Source organism: Rhea pennata, chromosome 8, assembly GCF_028389875.1.
Source record: "Rhea pennata isolate bPtePen1 chromosome 8, bPtePen1.pri, whole genome shotgun sequence".
NCBI classification, from domain to species: domain Eukaryota; kingdom Metazoa; phylum Chordata; class Aves; order Rheiformes; family Rheidae; genus Rhea; species Rhea pennata.
In genome coordinates, this window is record NC_084670.1 from 7,488,942 (window position 1) to 7,502,931 (window position 13,990).

General features: G+C 38.0%; 1 protein-coding gene across 1 annotated transcript in view; it reads left to right on the forward strand.

Moving 5' to 3' along the window:
• The window catches only part of NRDC (nardilysin convertase), a 31,821-nt gene that overhangs the window by 1,721 nt on the left and 16,110 nt on the right, over nt 1–13,990 (forward strand). Inside the window, exons 2-13 of the mRNA XM_062581855.1 lie at nt 3,583–3,898; nt 4,100–4,181; nt 5,508–5,661; nt 7,459–7,532; nt 8,946–9,041; nt 10,135–10,257; nt 11,422–11,479; nt 12,470–12,543; nt 12,743–12,812; nt 13,224–13,301; nt 13,696–13,816; nt 13,903–13,961. Of these exons, the coding sequence (XP_062437839.1) occupies nt 3,583–3,898; nt 4,100–4,181; nt 5,508–5,661; nt 7,459–7,532; nt 8,946–9,041; nt 10,135–10,257; nt 11,422–11,479; nt 12,470–12,543; nt 12,743–12,812; nt 13,224–13,301; nt 13,696–13,816; nt 13,903–13,961 (1,305 nt within the window). The remainder of the gene's footprint in view (nt 1–3,582; nt 3,899–4,099; nt 4,182–5,507; nt 5,662–7,458; nt 7,533–8,945; nt 9,042–10,134; nt 10,258–11,421; nt 11,480–12,469; nt 12,544–12,742; nt 12,813–13,223; nt 13,302–13,695; nt 13,817–13,902; nt 13,962–13,990) is intronic.

Below are 13,990 nucleotides of genomic sequence, written 5' to 3' on the forward strand. Positions count from 1 at the left end.
TATTGCCATTAGAAAGTAGAGTTTCACTGTTGCTAAAACTAAAGCATACCCGTGTCAACTAGCTATATTCCAAATCTTCCAAGCAAGTTTAAAGGCAAGTGATCTGGTGATGCATATTGCATACATTCTCTCCCCTCTGTCCGCACATGGTGATGTACACTGAAGACCGTTTACAGGGGTCTTAATTTGTACTTTTGGTGTCATCAATCTTAAAATACAACGTTTTCCACCAAATTATCCTCTGATTTGATGATCAGAATATTTGAGAGAAGAGCTGATGGAGGCTGTGCAGAATGCGTTTTCAAAAGTGAGTTTGTTGGGACAAAGGTTGTCGTCATAATCAGTTGTTTCTGTTCATGATATTGCTGTGTGTCAGAGATAAAACTGATTAGTTACCTTAACTGAGTTTTCTTTCCCAAAAGGCATGTTTTCTTTAAATTCGTCCCTGTCTTGGAATTTCATGGGCTTGTATTGTTTGTTTTCGGTAATTTGGGAAACTAAAACTCCTTTTAAGTGTTTACCACACACTGATATGTATTTCAATATTTATTTAATTAGTTATCACTGACATAAGGAAATAATTTGATGCCAGAACAATCCTGTTTAAACCTATCCATGATGTTTAAGAATTTGAATTTTATTTAGTTTTATTTATTTATCTCAATACCAGTGTACTACTACTAAAAAAAAAAACCTGGACTATATCTACTTCTGTCTGTATTCAGTGATTGCATTTTTCTTACTGTGTTTTGCGTACTACTTGGTGCCTCTGTATTGATTACACTTGTCCTTTTCCATTGGACGGAAACATGGAAAAAGTAAAGAACACTTATGTCAGTTGGTGCATCTACTCAGTATAACCTAAACTGTTCTAGATTCTCCTTAACTGAAATCTGATAGCCTACAACAGCTGTTTAATTCAAATGTTGCCTTGCATCTGGGAGCTGTCTTTCTGTTGTTAATATGCAACACCCACAAGCCTAAGGATGAGTAATGAAAAATTGAAATAATCTGTTTGGTTAGTATAATGGAGCTATGTGGCAAGGATAAACAAGAGCTACTGGATACAGCTGGTTAAACCTTTATGGAAACCTTTCTGGAAGAACAGCACTGTTCTGTTCTCTGCCCTCCACAACTGCATATTGATCACTGGGAAGTGAATATTCCTCACGGGGCATGAAAAGCTGAAGGCGACAGCTGTCTACAGAGGCGAGGACGATGTGCTGGAAGATGTGCTGCAGCGATGTTGACTGCGCTGTCTGGGGCTCTTGCTTTGAGTTCTCCAGAGGCTGAAGCACCATGGAGTGACAGTACAGTACATCTGTTCTTAGGATTCCTGTTATGTGTTCAGATGAGATACATATTTTTCATCAAGTAGCTGCATATGTTGCAAATGCACTTAGCTATTCCAAACTTTCAGAATGTGTGGATGATTAACTTTGGACCCAGATTTTTTATATCAGATCTAGTTACTATCTGTAGCTCCAGCAGTTAGTTATAGTAGTCCCTGCAAATTATACACTGTGTACTATAGTTAATTTAACAAAAATAATGCAATTATGCTTTCACTTTGTTGGATCAGGTTTGTGTTGATCAGTAGTCTTGCAGCACAAATCAGGTATTAATGATCGTGACAGTTTAGGCCAGAGTAAATGCTATCTATTCCTCCATTGATGAATGATCATAACTCAAACTTAACACAGCTATTAAACATCTGTTATTTAGCTTCTTTCATAGACTTGGTAGTTCAAGAAGTGTGATGTTCTCTGTATCACAGAGCTGCTTAATTCACGTCACGATATGCTCTCTACCCCTCTTCTCCAAATACTTTCCCATGATATTTAGTTGGGAAAGAAATATCCTACGTAGCTTATTTCCAATCTGATCTGTGGTCTACAGAGTCATAGTAAGTGGCCTGCAGCTATGTGTGAAACAATGAAGCTTACACCAATTTCATATTTGGAATTGGAATATTGATAATAGTGCATACTTTTGTCGGTGGGAAGCACTGACACTTTGTAGTTATAATAATGAGTGAAATGATATGTGAGAAACTTGAGGAACCATAAGTTTGTAAAATACACAATGTGCCTTTTATTTGGATATTTATGATATGACTTTATCTGTAAAACTGCTTTAAAACTGTTGCTACCTAATCAAATGCATGACCTCACTGCAGAGCTCTGATCTGATACAAACTTAACTGTACTCCCTCAGACTTCTTGGGATGGGACTGCGGGTTAGTTTTGTGCCACCAGGGTTCATGCTGGGTCAGACACCATCTGTCCCTATTGTACTACTATTTATGTTGGATTAAATATTTTCTTGAGTCAGTATTCCTTTCTTTTTGCAGCCGGTGTAATAGCCAGTGTAAGCTCCCAGGTGTCCTGCGGCTGCTGTGACAAAATGTGTCTGCTTCTGATCTGGCAAGAAATTTGTGTGAGATATGGTATCAAAATAGTGATACTTGCAATCTCTGCTCTGAAAAGTTGTATAATGGCACTGGACGGAGAGGGGTGTTTGTGTGTGTGTATATATATCTGTACATATATATTACTTTACGACAGCAACTCAACCATATATTCCATCAGGTATTTTATTAAGATTTCAGAAGAGATCTGTTCTAATACTTACCCAATAAATTGGTCCCCTTCCTGTGGAAAGCATTAATAAAATCAAATAAAATAGAGTCTCTGGGGCTTACTTAAGGTAAAGATCAAGTTCCTAATTCTGCCACATAATATGTGTTTACGATAGCTTGCCACATGTAATAGGCTACTTACGCTGCTCCTCTTACTTCAGTAATATTCTCTGGAAATTTGGCTTGAGTATATAAAGTTTTCTCTAACCAGGTGCTAATAGCATAAATATTTCACAGAGAAGAATAAAAGCCCAAGTCAATACCCTAACCTTACAAGGGGAAGGGCTTCCATTACTGTTCTGAATTGCTTCTTTCCTGTTCCTGTGGCCGTCTGCACATCTTGAGGCCTGAATGTGTTATGAAAGGCTTGCTGTGGAAGTTGGTATTTGGCCCTATCTGCTTGTGAGAAGCTGTCGTGATTACATGCTCCATGTCTGCTCTGAGAGCAAACAGCGTTCATTTACCCCTAAGTAGAACGTAAAGATTGTACTGGATTTCCGCTCCCTCAGCTCTCCCTCTTGTGCCTTGTAATCCTGTGCCTGGAACTCGTTTGGAGGGGTGAGCTCTGCCTGTCTCTGGACTATGTGACTTTAATGCGAGTTTGGCCTTTTTCATAGATTTAAAGCTTATGATAGCTGCAGGACACTAATTAATTAAATTGTAAAAGTGATACATTGCTAAGCTAATAATGAATAGTAATTCCATAATAGCCAATGCTGTGCGACTGGAACAAAAAGAACTTCAGTTGGTTGGAAACAGATTCGTGTTTTTACTTTTCCACTAAAAAGCTGCTCATGATTTTAGCTAATCTCAGGTTTGTATTAGGAAATCTCAGTTGAAGAGCATAGAACTGTTATGAAAAATAGAGAAATTTCCACTTTTTTTTTGAAAATTCATATTTGGGAAATGATGATAGTCATTGTAAATAATTATTCTTTCAGGTATATCAAGCTGCAAAATGGCTTATGTGCACTTTTAATTTCGGATTTGAATAACCTGGATGGTGCCCCATCTGCATTGTCTTCGGAGGAGGATGATGACGATGATGATGAATCTGAAGAGGAAAGTGATGATGATGACTCTGGAGCAGAGATCGAAGATGGCAGAGAAGGTTATGATGAGGAGGACTATGACGAGGAGGATGAGTGTGAGGACAATGATGGAGATAATGAGGATTTCAATGATCCTGATGACAGTGAATTAGAAGAGCTAGCTGAAAAGGAAGAAACAAGAAAAAGAGGTTGTACAGAAAAGCAGGTATGTACTTAAAGTTATAGAGTGAAAATTATTATACAAAAAGCTTTCTTGTGCTCTGAAACCTTGTGATTAGACATTCAGAGTGGCTCTTCTTTTTAGAATGTCTGTCTTGACTGATGTCTGATACTTCTGTCACTTTATTGGAGCAGTTCTTGAAGTATTAATTGAAGCAGCTTTTACTGAGTGTTATGTTTTCTGTAGTCTGCAGCTGCCCTGTGTGTTGCTGTTGGCAGCTTCTCCGATCCTGAAGACCTACCTGGATTAGCGCACTTCCTGGAACATAGTACGTATCTACCCCTATTTCATTTTCTCCAACTTCTGTGCAAGATGAGCGCTGCTAGCTTTGAGTTTCTGTAGCATTTTAGTATGATTTCCTATTTCAGCTACCCTGGAATTTATTTTGAATAGTTAGATAAGTTAGTGTTTTTATGTTAAGTTAGTCAGGAGCTCAGTATGAGAAGTGGTGTCACATACCCTTTGGCAGGCTATGCATTGACATATGCTTTTCTGTTATCCAATAAATGTGGAGGGGGAGCTTGTTACCTTTGGTCTTGTAAAGTTGCAAGTCATATCTAGCCTGGAGCCATAGACTGCTTATCTGTGTAGTAAAGAATGGTGAATTAGTAATATGGACACAAAAGCCACATGAAGTTTCCAACTAGACATCTACTCGTGACTTAAAGACTGATTATGCCTAGAAAAGGCGTTGCTGTTTTAAGTCTGTTTGAGCATCTTATACTAATTATTGCACAGACTACACAATCTGTTGCTAGAAGATGCACTTTTTGTTCTGCCACTGTCTAATGTTGTCATGATCTATGAAATGTTTTGTGTTTAAAAATAACTTTATTTAAAAAAAAATGTGTTATAACCCAGGTCATTTAAAAAGGTCTGTTTGGTCGAGCAGTAAAATGTTGTTAACCATTTACTGAGGGCATAACTTATGTTTTTGCCAATGGAATCGTCATTCGTCTAACCATGTCCTCAGGCTGCTTCTTAGCTTTGCTGATTCCAAACCTGAATCTGTTTCCTGGAATTTGGCATCTCATATATGCTCTTTTACCTCACGTTCGAAAGTGATGTCCAAAATTAAAATTCAGTTTATTCTTGGGTTTGGGACCTATCGAGTCAGTCCTGACAAGGAGAGTGTGTCAGTGCTTGGCTGGAGCTGCGGTGGTATGGTGAGCTGAGCCGCTCTGGGCAGCGAGCGTGCTTCTGCATGGATTCTCCACGTAGGGAAGGGTGGGAGGGTGTGTGAATGAGTGTGCAAGCGGAGGAGCGCCCCGTCTCCCGGGGACTCCAAGAGTCTTTTCAGTCTTTCAGTCGTTCAGTGTTACTAGTGTTTCAGTGTTCAATGTTACTAGTACTTAGTGTTACTAGGACGCAGTGGTCTCTGTACTAATAAGGCTATAACTAGGAATGTTGTGTTAGCACAAGGATATGCACGGTTAAAAAAATCTTTGTATCGATAACTGTGTTTAGTGGATGAGTGGCGCGTGCAAACCGCACGACCGCTGTCAGTTGCGCTGTGCTGAATATGGGTTGTCATAGCTGCAGATAGGAATAACACGTTATATCATCTTCCTAATTTTGCCATTTTTTGTTCCAGTGGTTTTTATGGGCAGTTTGAAGTACCCAGATGAGAACGGGTTTGATGCGTTCCTTAAGAAACATGGGGGCAGTGACAATGCTTCAACCGATTGTGAGCGGACAGTCTTCCAGTTTGATGTGCAGAGGAAATACTTTAAAGAAGCACTTGATAGGTAACTTCATATAAATGATGGTTGGCTTTTAATGAATGTTTGTATGTGTTTCCGGAGGTTGAGTGTAGCTGCTCAGTTCTTCATTTTGGGGTGATTAATGCCGTTGCTGAACTTCCATAGATCCTTGTACTACAACATAGCATGCTGAACATAAGGAAATACAATTTTTCTTTGGATATTTTACTGGGTTTTGAGTTAGTAGCTGTACAGCTGCTGTATGATTACGTAGAATCTATGTGTGAGGACCATATGTCTTAATGCACATAGCTTTTTGATTGCTTTACCACTCTTAAGGTGTTCTGTCATCAAAATTACTAGTTTATTCAATGTGACAACTGCTCAGAGGGGAAATGGCCCCAGAATCTTTAGTGACGCATCCCTTGACATAGCTATCTGGATAGAGGTGGGGGAGGGGGGTTGTTTCCTGTCTGAAGCTAGTTTATCAAGGAGAGGAAGCCTTGAATGTTGTGTTACAATGTTTGCCTCAAAAGGATACATCTGGCAATGCAAGTTATTCAGCAAGGTATGGATCTCCTGCCAGGAAGTACTTTACTTACTCATTTGTGCCACAGGCTATGTTAGGACAAAACCTGTACCTAGGCAACACATGTCTGATTAGTTTCTTTCTGTGAGAGGAAATTACTTGTTCATGGGGGCATGTCAGCTGAGTATGCCTGATGCTGTGCAGTGTCTCAGGAGGAGAGTTGACTCCACTGTGAATGTGCTTTCATTAAAATGCATTCCTCTGATGAAGCCAAAAACTGGTATGTGCACATTTTACCAAGTATTGCTTAAGTCTTCCGTATTGGGCCAAATTTGACTTTCATTTGCAGATTAGTCTAGCTTTTAGAAATTCAAAAGTACAGGAGAACCTAAAAATGTTATTGTGATTTGTCAGTAGAGCTCACTTAGTAGAAGGGAAACAGAAATTAGGAGTTTTATTAGATAACATCTCATACAAAGAAGTTTAATGAATGCTTATGATTTCTGCTATTCAAGCAATTTTGAAATTAAAGAAATTGAAAGATATCACATTTCAAATCAGTAAAATGGAACAGTCTTTAGCTTAATGGATCATGTAGCCGTAGAACTCAGTCAATAACGTATTCCTGTTAACCTTTTGCTTCAGTAAGTCCAGTGCAGCGTTAAAAATAATACAGATGAAATATAAAGATTATTGGACAGCCTTACACAGAATGTGCAGTCACTGCTCCCTGTCCCTTTCTGTTGTTCTGTTCTACAAGGGTACAGGAGAAAACATGTATCTGGAAAACAACGTTCACATTTGTATTAGATAATAAAATCGTAATGGATATAAAAACTTATGTTTCAGGGCATAAATCAACTATTTGTTGCCTGGAGTTAGGAAGAAACTTTCCCTATGGTCATGTTGTTCATAATGAACAGTTGAGGATTCTTGCATTTTTCCTCTGAAGCATCTGATACTGGCCACTCTTGGAGACAGGAACCAGACTAGATGGATCACTTGTCTGATCTGGTATGATCATTCTCAGGGTGTAAAGGCAGATAACCCTGCATCTTTTAGTATTAAATCCTACCATATCCAAACAATTCACTGCCACATTATGGAGCAGAGGGGCCTTGCCCTTTGGTTTTTGAAGCTATCACAGAAGTGGCATTACCTTTCTTTACGGCAATACAGTCCAGAATTACATAATTTGTAATAAGTCGAACAGTTTTATAAACAAAAAATAGTAGATGTTGGGTTTCTTTTGTTTGTTTTTGCCTTGCTTAATAGACACTGAAGACAAGCATACAAATTTTTCTCTTTCATAGGTGGGCACAATTCTTTATTCACCCACTAATGATCAGGGATGCAATAGATCGAGAAGTCGAGGCTGTAGACAGTGGTAAGAGTTTCTTTTATCTGTTTATCTATCTTAAAGAAATGATACCTATATGACAACATTGTTTGTTAGCTCCGCTTCTGATCCCTTCTGTCATAGTTCATTCAGCTTGACAAAGGGATTAAACTCCTAGATTTCTGTTTAAATTTCATGTATATTGGTGGCTGTTTAGGGGAGAGGCACTGAATGTAGTGCCATCACTGAGAGAATTTACCATCTCTTTTCTCTAATCGGAAATTAATTATTTTAGGTTGTTTGGCAGCAACCAGTAAGACAATTAAAGGGTCATACGGATACTTTTTGGCCAACAACATGCCTGTAGCTCCAGTCTAGCCCCCAGCGGTTTCTCCAGCTCTCTGTAGAGGTAATACAGAGAGTAGGGGTGATGGTACTTTTATCTCCTAATCCTTACACCTGTAATAACTATGGATTCACATGATTCTGATTCACAGAAGGAAATTGAACCTGGCTTAGAATTGAGTGTTGATTTATTGTACGATATATAATGAATACCGAAAAGAGTGAATTTTAAAGATGGTCTGGAGATAAAACTGCTATTGGCAGATATAACAGGTTCAAATATGTATTCCAAGTTTTACTTTTTCATCCTTTTTCCACTGAAAAGAAAAAGCAGGCAATTGGATCTTTGAATTTAAAGAAATGCTAATACAAACAGAGAGTTTTCTTGTAATTTCAGCTATGGTTTCTTTAGCTGTGTAAACTAACCTTCGCTTCTAGCTTCATTATGCTGTTCCACTCCTTCTGTTGTATTGACACCCAGTAAACTGCATCAGCTTGCTGAACTGGCTGCAGTTTGACCCAGCCAAAAGAATTAGTTTTCAGCTCTGCTCTGCATGATTCTTACTACCAGCAAAGACAGGAACAGGAACTTGCAGTTGCAGAAGGTGAATTCTTGCTTTTTGATGGATGCCAGTATTCAGATCTGTGTCAACTGACTGTGAAACTGGAATATTGGAAATTCTCTTGCTCTGCTTTCAATTTCCAATTTTGTTATTTTGTTGTTAGTTGTATTATATGAAGAGAGAAGCAGATCTGTAGTTGTTCTCTGGCCCTTCCTGCAGAGCCTGACTCTGTAGAAAATTGATGGCCTTATATTCCTATTGAACTTAACAGAATTTTAGTGTGTTCAGACAGGACAGATTTGGGCTTTACATGCTTCCTCTACTTACCCTTTGCTTTGTTTCTCAGCAATGAGCTAAGGTATTTCACTTCTCTTGACTTTTTATCTTAATTATTACTAGCAAGTCATGTTTCTTACACTTCATCATCCATGAAAACAAAAATATTGCAGGCTGTGTCTATGTGGTGTGTCTCCTTTTCAAAGTGATTTTGTTTTGCGTGGGAACCTGACCTCAAATTTTGATGCATGACATTGCAAATTCTTTAATTTAACAGAGTATCAGCTAGCAAGACCCTCTGATGCAAACAGAAAGGAGATGCTATTTGGGAGTCTTGCCAGGCCTGGACATCCTATGAAGAAATTTTTTTGGGGTAAGTTCTTCATTAATGCTATAAAAATATAAAAATGACTACTTAATGCCTCTTTAGTTAGAGCATCTTTTATCACAGCAAACACTAGGCTTGCTCAAATGCACGAGAACACTTTTTCATTTAACAGTGTAGCACTTGGGAATAAAAGCAGCTGCCTTCATTTAAGATGCTTTTCATTCTAGTACTACTTTTTGCTGATGTTAAATCTAGATTGCCTTAGGCTTATAATCATTGTAATTTTTTGTAAGTGTAAAGGTAGTGTTCTCTGAGTCATCTCTGTCTTGCTTAAGCTTGTTTTTTCTATTAAAATACCCTAGAAAGATAAAATATTTCTGGATTTGAATCTAAGGAAACTTCTCAAAATAAATATTTAATTGTTGAGGTTGCAGAAGTGGACCTTCACAGCCATCTGAATGGAGTAGAATGGAAATTTGACCTTCCTATCCTGGATGATACATTCCAGAGTCTTAGTTCCCTCATGCTTATGATGCTGCTAGAAATAAATTGCCATGTATGATAGGTAATAGAGATGGACCACTTTGAAATGTAGATAATTTTTATGAAGTCCTGTAGTGGCACATAGTAAACATCATATTTTTCTTCCTCCTTTAAATGCTTTTTACTCCCCTGTTTTGAAATTTGCATGGGGGGAACAACAGCTGGCAACATACACAGAGCTGTGTAGTACATAGTATGGGTGACCTGATATGTAGAAGTACTTTGTCCTCTCTTGTTGTAGAAATATCAACTGCCCTTATAATAGGAACTAGAAATTGGAAGAAGTTAAATTTAAGTTAACATTCCTTTAATTCCAAATTTCTAACGATTATATTTGATGTACTTACTACAGAAATCCTAGCTCCTGTTACTATATGGGATGTGGGCATGCATTCAGCTTTGCCGACATTTGGCACTATAATTTGCTGTTCTTTCCTCCATTCCACATACATGCGTACATGAGACCTCTTTTTGTACAAGGAATCCAGGCATAGACTATGTGACAGCAGAGGAAAAGAAGTGCCAGGTTGCCAGGTGTATCTGGCCTTGACATAGCCAGTATCCAGATAGCTAACCACTTTTTTTACGTTTACAGGTAATGCAGATACACTCAAACATGAGCCTAAAATGAACAATATTGATACCTACACCAGACTGAGGGACTTCTGGCAGCGTCATTACTCTGCTCACTACATGACTTTAGTTGTTCAGTCTAAAGGTAACACCAGCTGTTCCTTAAAAAGAAGTTCTTTGCTGTCTTTGGAGTAGTAGTTTTGGCTCTAGCTTAGCTGTAGCCCAAGACATTTCGGTGGATTGTCCTGTCCTGCAGGAGGTGTTTATATATAGATTTTAGCCTGGCTTCCTGATGAAAGGAGGCTTATGCAGTTGTGCTGTGTTACTGCCATCCTGCCACTTCTTGAGAAACTTTTAACTGAAACCGATGAATGGGTTGCAGAGTAGCATGGAGGGTGAAGTCTCAAAGGTATACTTTTAAACAAACACTCATAGGAACATAGAATCATAGCACTTAAATGACTTAATACTGCTGCTTTTTCTGCAGTCAACAGTGAACCTCGACAGAAAATGATGGAGAGACTGAGACTGGGTGTCCCAGTTGTCTTGCTCTTTTGTATAGGTCTTTTTCAAGAGAGACTTTAAAATAAAACTCTGTGGAAAACAGTGGCTCTAAGACTGTTTCCCCATAGACTGAAAAGTGCTGTGTAAATGACCTTGGGTTTCATTGAGGCAAAGCACTTCAAACCTATGGTTAGTTTCTTCTGAGACTAATTTCTAAGCAATTTGTATATTTTTAAGCATGTACTTGAGAGCTATGGTGAAAATAAATAGCTGAGTAAATTCAGGTTTGGTTTGTGCTTTTTGAATTCACTTTTTGAATACAGAATTCTGGTTTGTACACAATTCTCCGATTGGTCTTTTTTAAAAAATAAACTAGTTCTTGAAACATTTCGTTTAGAAAAGAGAGTGGATGGATGGAGTTCTTAGCACTGCAGGATTGTGCTTAGGTGCACAAACTGCTGTATATGCACTAGATTTGAAGTGATGGAATCTAGCGTGTAGTGATGATTTTGCAAATTCCTAAGTTGGTAATTCTTTCTCACAGTCGTACCAGATGGTACCAAGCTTTAAATCCCAATTGTCTCAGCCCTGAGATACTAGAAGTATATTCAAAACCAGGGGTATAACTAAAGATATAATCTAGTGAATTTTAAGAACTGGTTCAAACGAGCTTTGAACCAGTTTGCCAATGTTAAAATATGCTGACTTGTAGCCTCTTTAAAGTAACTTGACTGGTGAGGTAAGGTAAATAATCTTAATTTTTAATGAAATTAATTTCTAACTTTCTTTTTTCTCTCCTTGTTAGAAACACTGGATACATTGGAAAAGTGGGTGACAGAAATCTTCTCTGAAATCCCAAATAAGTAAGATTCTTGTGATGCAAAATGATGTTACAAACTGTAGAATTCCCTGGGTACAGTGCTCAAAATGATAGGTTTTAAAAAAATCCCCTAGCAGAGGTGTTATTTAATATTTGTTTATCCTCATCCAGAAAAAAAGTACAACTTGGAAAGTTAAAAACTGTCTTTAATTGCTTCAGGAAGACTTGTGCATAGCAATTATTTAGCCTGTAAGCTGTATGATGCTAACTTGCAGTAGTGTTTTTTTAATCTGTGCTGATGCCTTAATGTTATGATAGAACCATTCAAACATAGAGGATCATTTTACATTTTTTGTATTTATTTTGTGACAAAAATACTTACCAGTAAAATTCCTGTTCAAGATACCACTTTGATTTATTTAAGTTTCATCTTTAGAGTGCCAACTGATTAGGACTTGATCTTTTTTTTTAATAATTCAATCCAATGTGCTGTCTGAAGTGGGATTTCTGCAAAAAACTTCCCTTGCTTAGAAAAAGCATTTTATTTCTCCTTTCATTTTCTACTTTTGCAAGATACTTATTTCTGTGGTGGGAATGCACTTGTGAAGGTCTAATGCCACATAGAGCCACATTTGTTTTTCCCCACTGCTGTCCTCCTCCTGTTCCTGCTTCTTGACAAGGCAGTCCCGTGACCTAGGGCCAGCTCCAGAAGCTTGTTGCTGTGTTTGGTTACAGAAGCAAGCCTTGGGTTGCCACTGCCTTGGACAGAAGGAGAGGGAGGAGTTGCTGACCTAAATCTGGGGTAATTACCAGTAAGCTCTGTTGTGTGGGCAGAGCACAAGTGAATGCCAGGTTCCCTTCCAGTTTGGGCTGGGCGGATCCTGGGCTGCACCCTTTGTTAAGAGGCATTTTCTGGTTGCCTGGGGCACCGCCTCTGTCACGTCAGCCCCATGGATGCTAACCTTCCTGGGATTATCTCAGCACAGCCTTGAATCCTTGCCACTAACATCCACACTTTAATTTTCTTTTCAAGTGGTTTACCCAAACCAAGCTTTGGCCATCTGACTCAGCCTTTTGACACACCAGAATTTCACAAGCTTTACAGAGGTGAGTAAAGCAGATTTGTCTGAATGTTCTGAATACGTAGGTTTAGATATCCTCTGTGTTTTACAGGGATATAGATATTTTGCAGAATTAGTTCTAAGTGTTTCTGAATAATTTTTTTCACTTCTCTTTCTGTGTTATATTAAATCTCTTATTTACTCCTAATCATGTATTTACATTCATTAAATTTCTTTCTATTCAGTTATTCCAATCAGGAAAGTTCATTCATTGAGTATCACCTGGGCACTTCCTCCACAAGAGCAGTATTACAGGTAAGGTGGAGATGCGTTTTCCTTGTGCAATGTTTATGTTGAGAATATGTTTAGTGACTTTCACAACAAACCAAAGAATCTTACTTATTGGTGTTACAGTTGACTTTCATTCAGTATGGGGAATGTATTTAAAATGAATTAAGTTTATGCGGATACAGTTCTTGCATAAATTCAGTGGATTGGCAGACAACCTATTTAATGTCGTTCATCACTGACTCATGTTAGTTGTCATATTCTGAACTCCCACATCTCTAACTTGTTATCTTGTTACTCCAGCAAGTGGAATACTTCTCGTGAAGAAACAGCGTATAGTATAGTCATTTGTGTAATGATTTGAATTCTTCCTGTGACAAATACTATCTCTTGGCATTTCACTCCTTTTTTTATTATTATTATTTTATTTCTTTTTAGAGTGAAGCCACTTCATTATATTTCCTGGTTGGTGGGACATGAAGGCAAAGGCAGTGTTCTTTCTTTTCTTAGGAAAAAGTATGTATTTTTCCAGGCATAATAGTTAATTGATTTACTATGATTAAACTGAAGGTGAACTGTATTTTTTCCAAGATAAATACTAATCAGGCCAGATCTAACTTTTTATATCAGCATTTTGTATAGTCCCAAGTAAGAAATAAGTGGTTTCTGATCTGCATTTGGTCCATGGACCACTGGCATCTGTGACTGATTTTTAAGCATTCTACTGAAGACAGCTTAGCTTTTTGACTCTTTGTCTTAAATTCTGTATCCTAGAGTTCACATCCTAGCTGAAAAACTTTGTGTAAACTATAAACAGATTGGAAACTGTAGAAGTAAAACTGTAATATGCTAATTGCAATTAAACTTAAGTAAAGCTGAAATGGGCAACACGTGTTTAACTCTTCCATAGATTTTGGGCTCTTGCATTATATGGAGGAAATGGTGAGACAGGGTTTGAACAGAATTCTACTTACTCCATCTTCAGCATTTCTGTGACTTTGACTGATGAAGGTTACAAACACTTTTATGAGGTATGGCTTACTGCAACTTGTTTTTTTTTTTTTTTTACTGTTTTCCTAACCTCTGGAAAAGTTAATCAATTCCTTTCTGTCTGCAGGTTGCACATGTTGTATTTCAGTATCTGAAGATGTTGCAGAAAAGAGGGCCAGATAAAAGGTAAGAATTTCACATCACATCAGCTACTG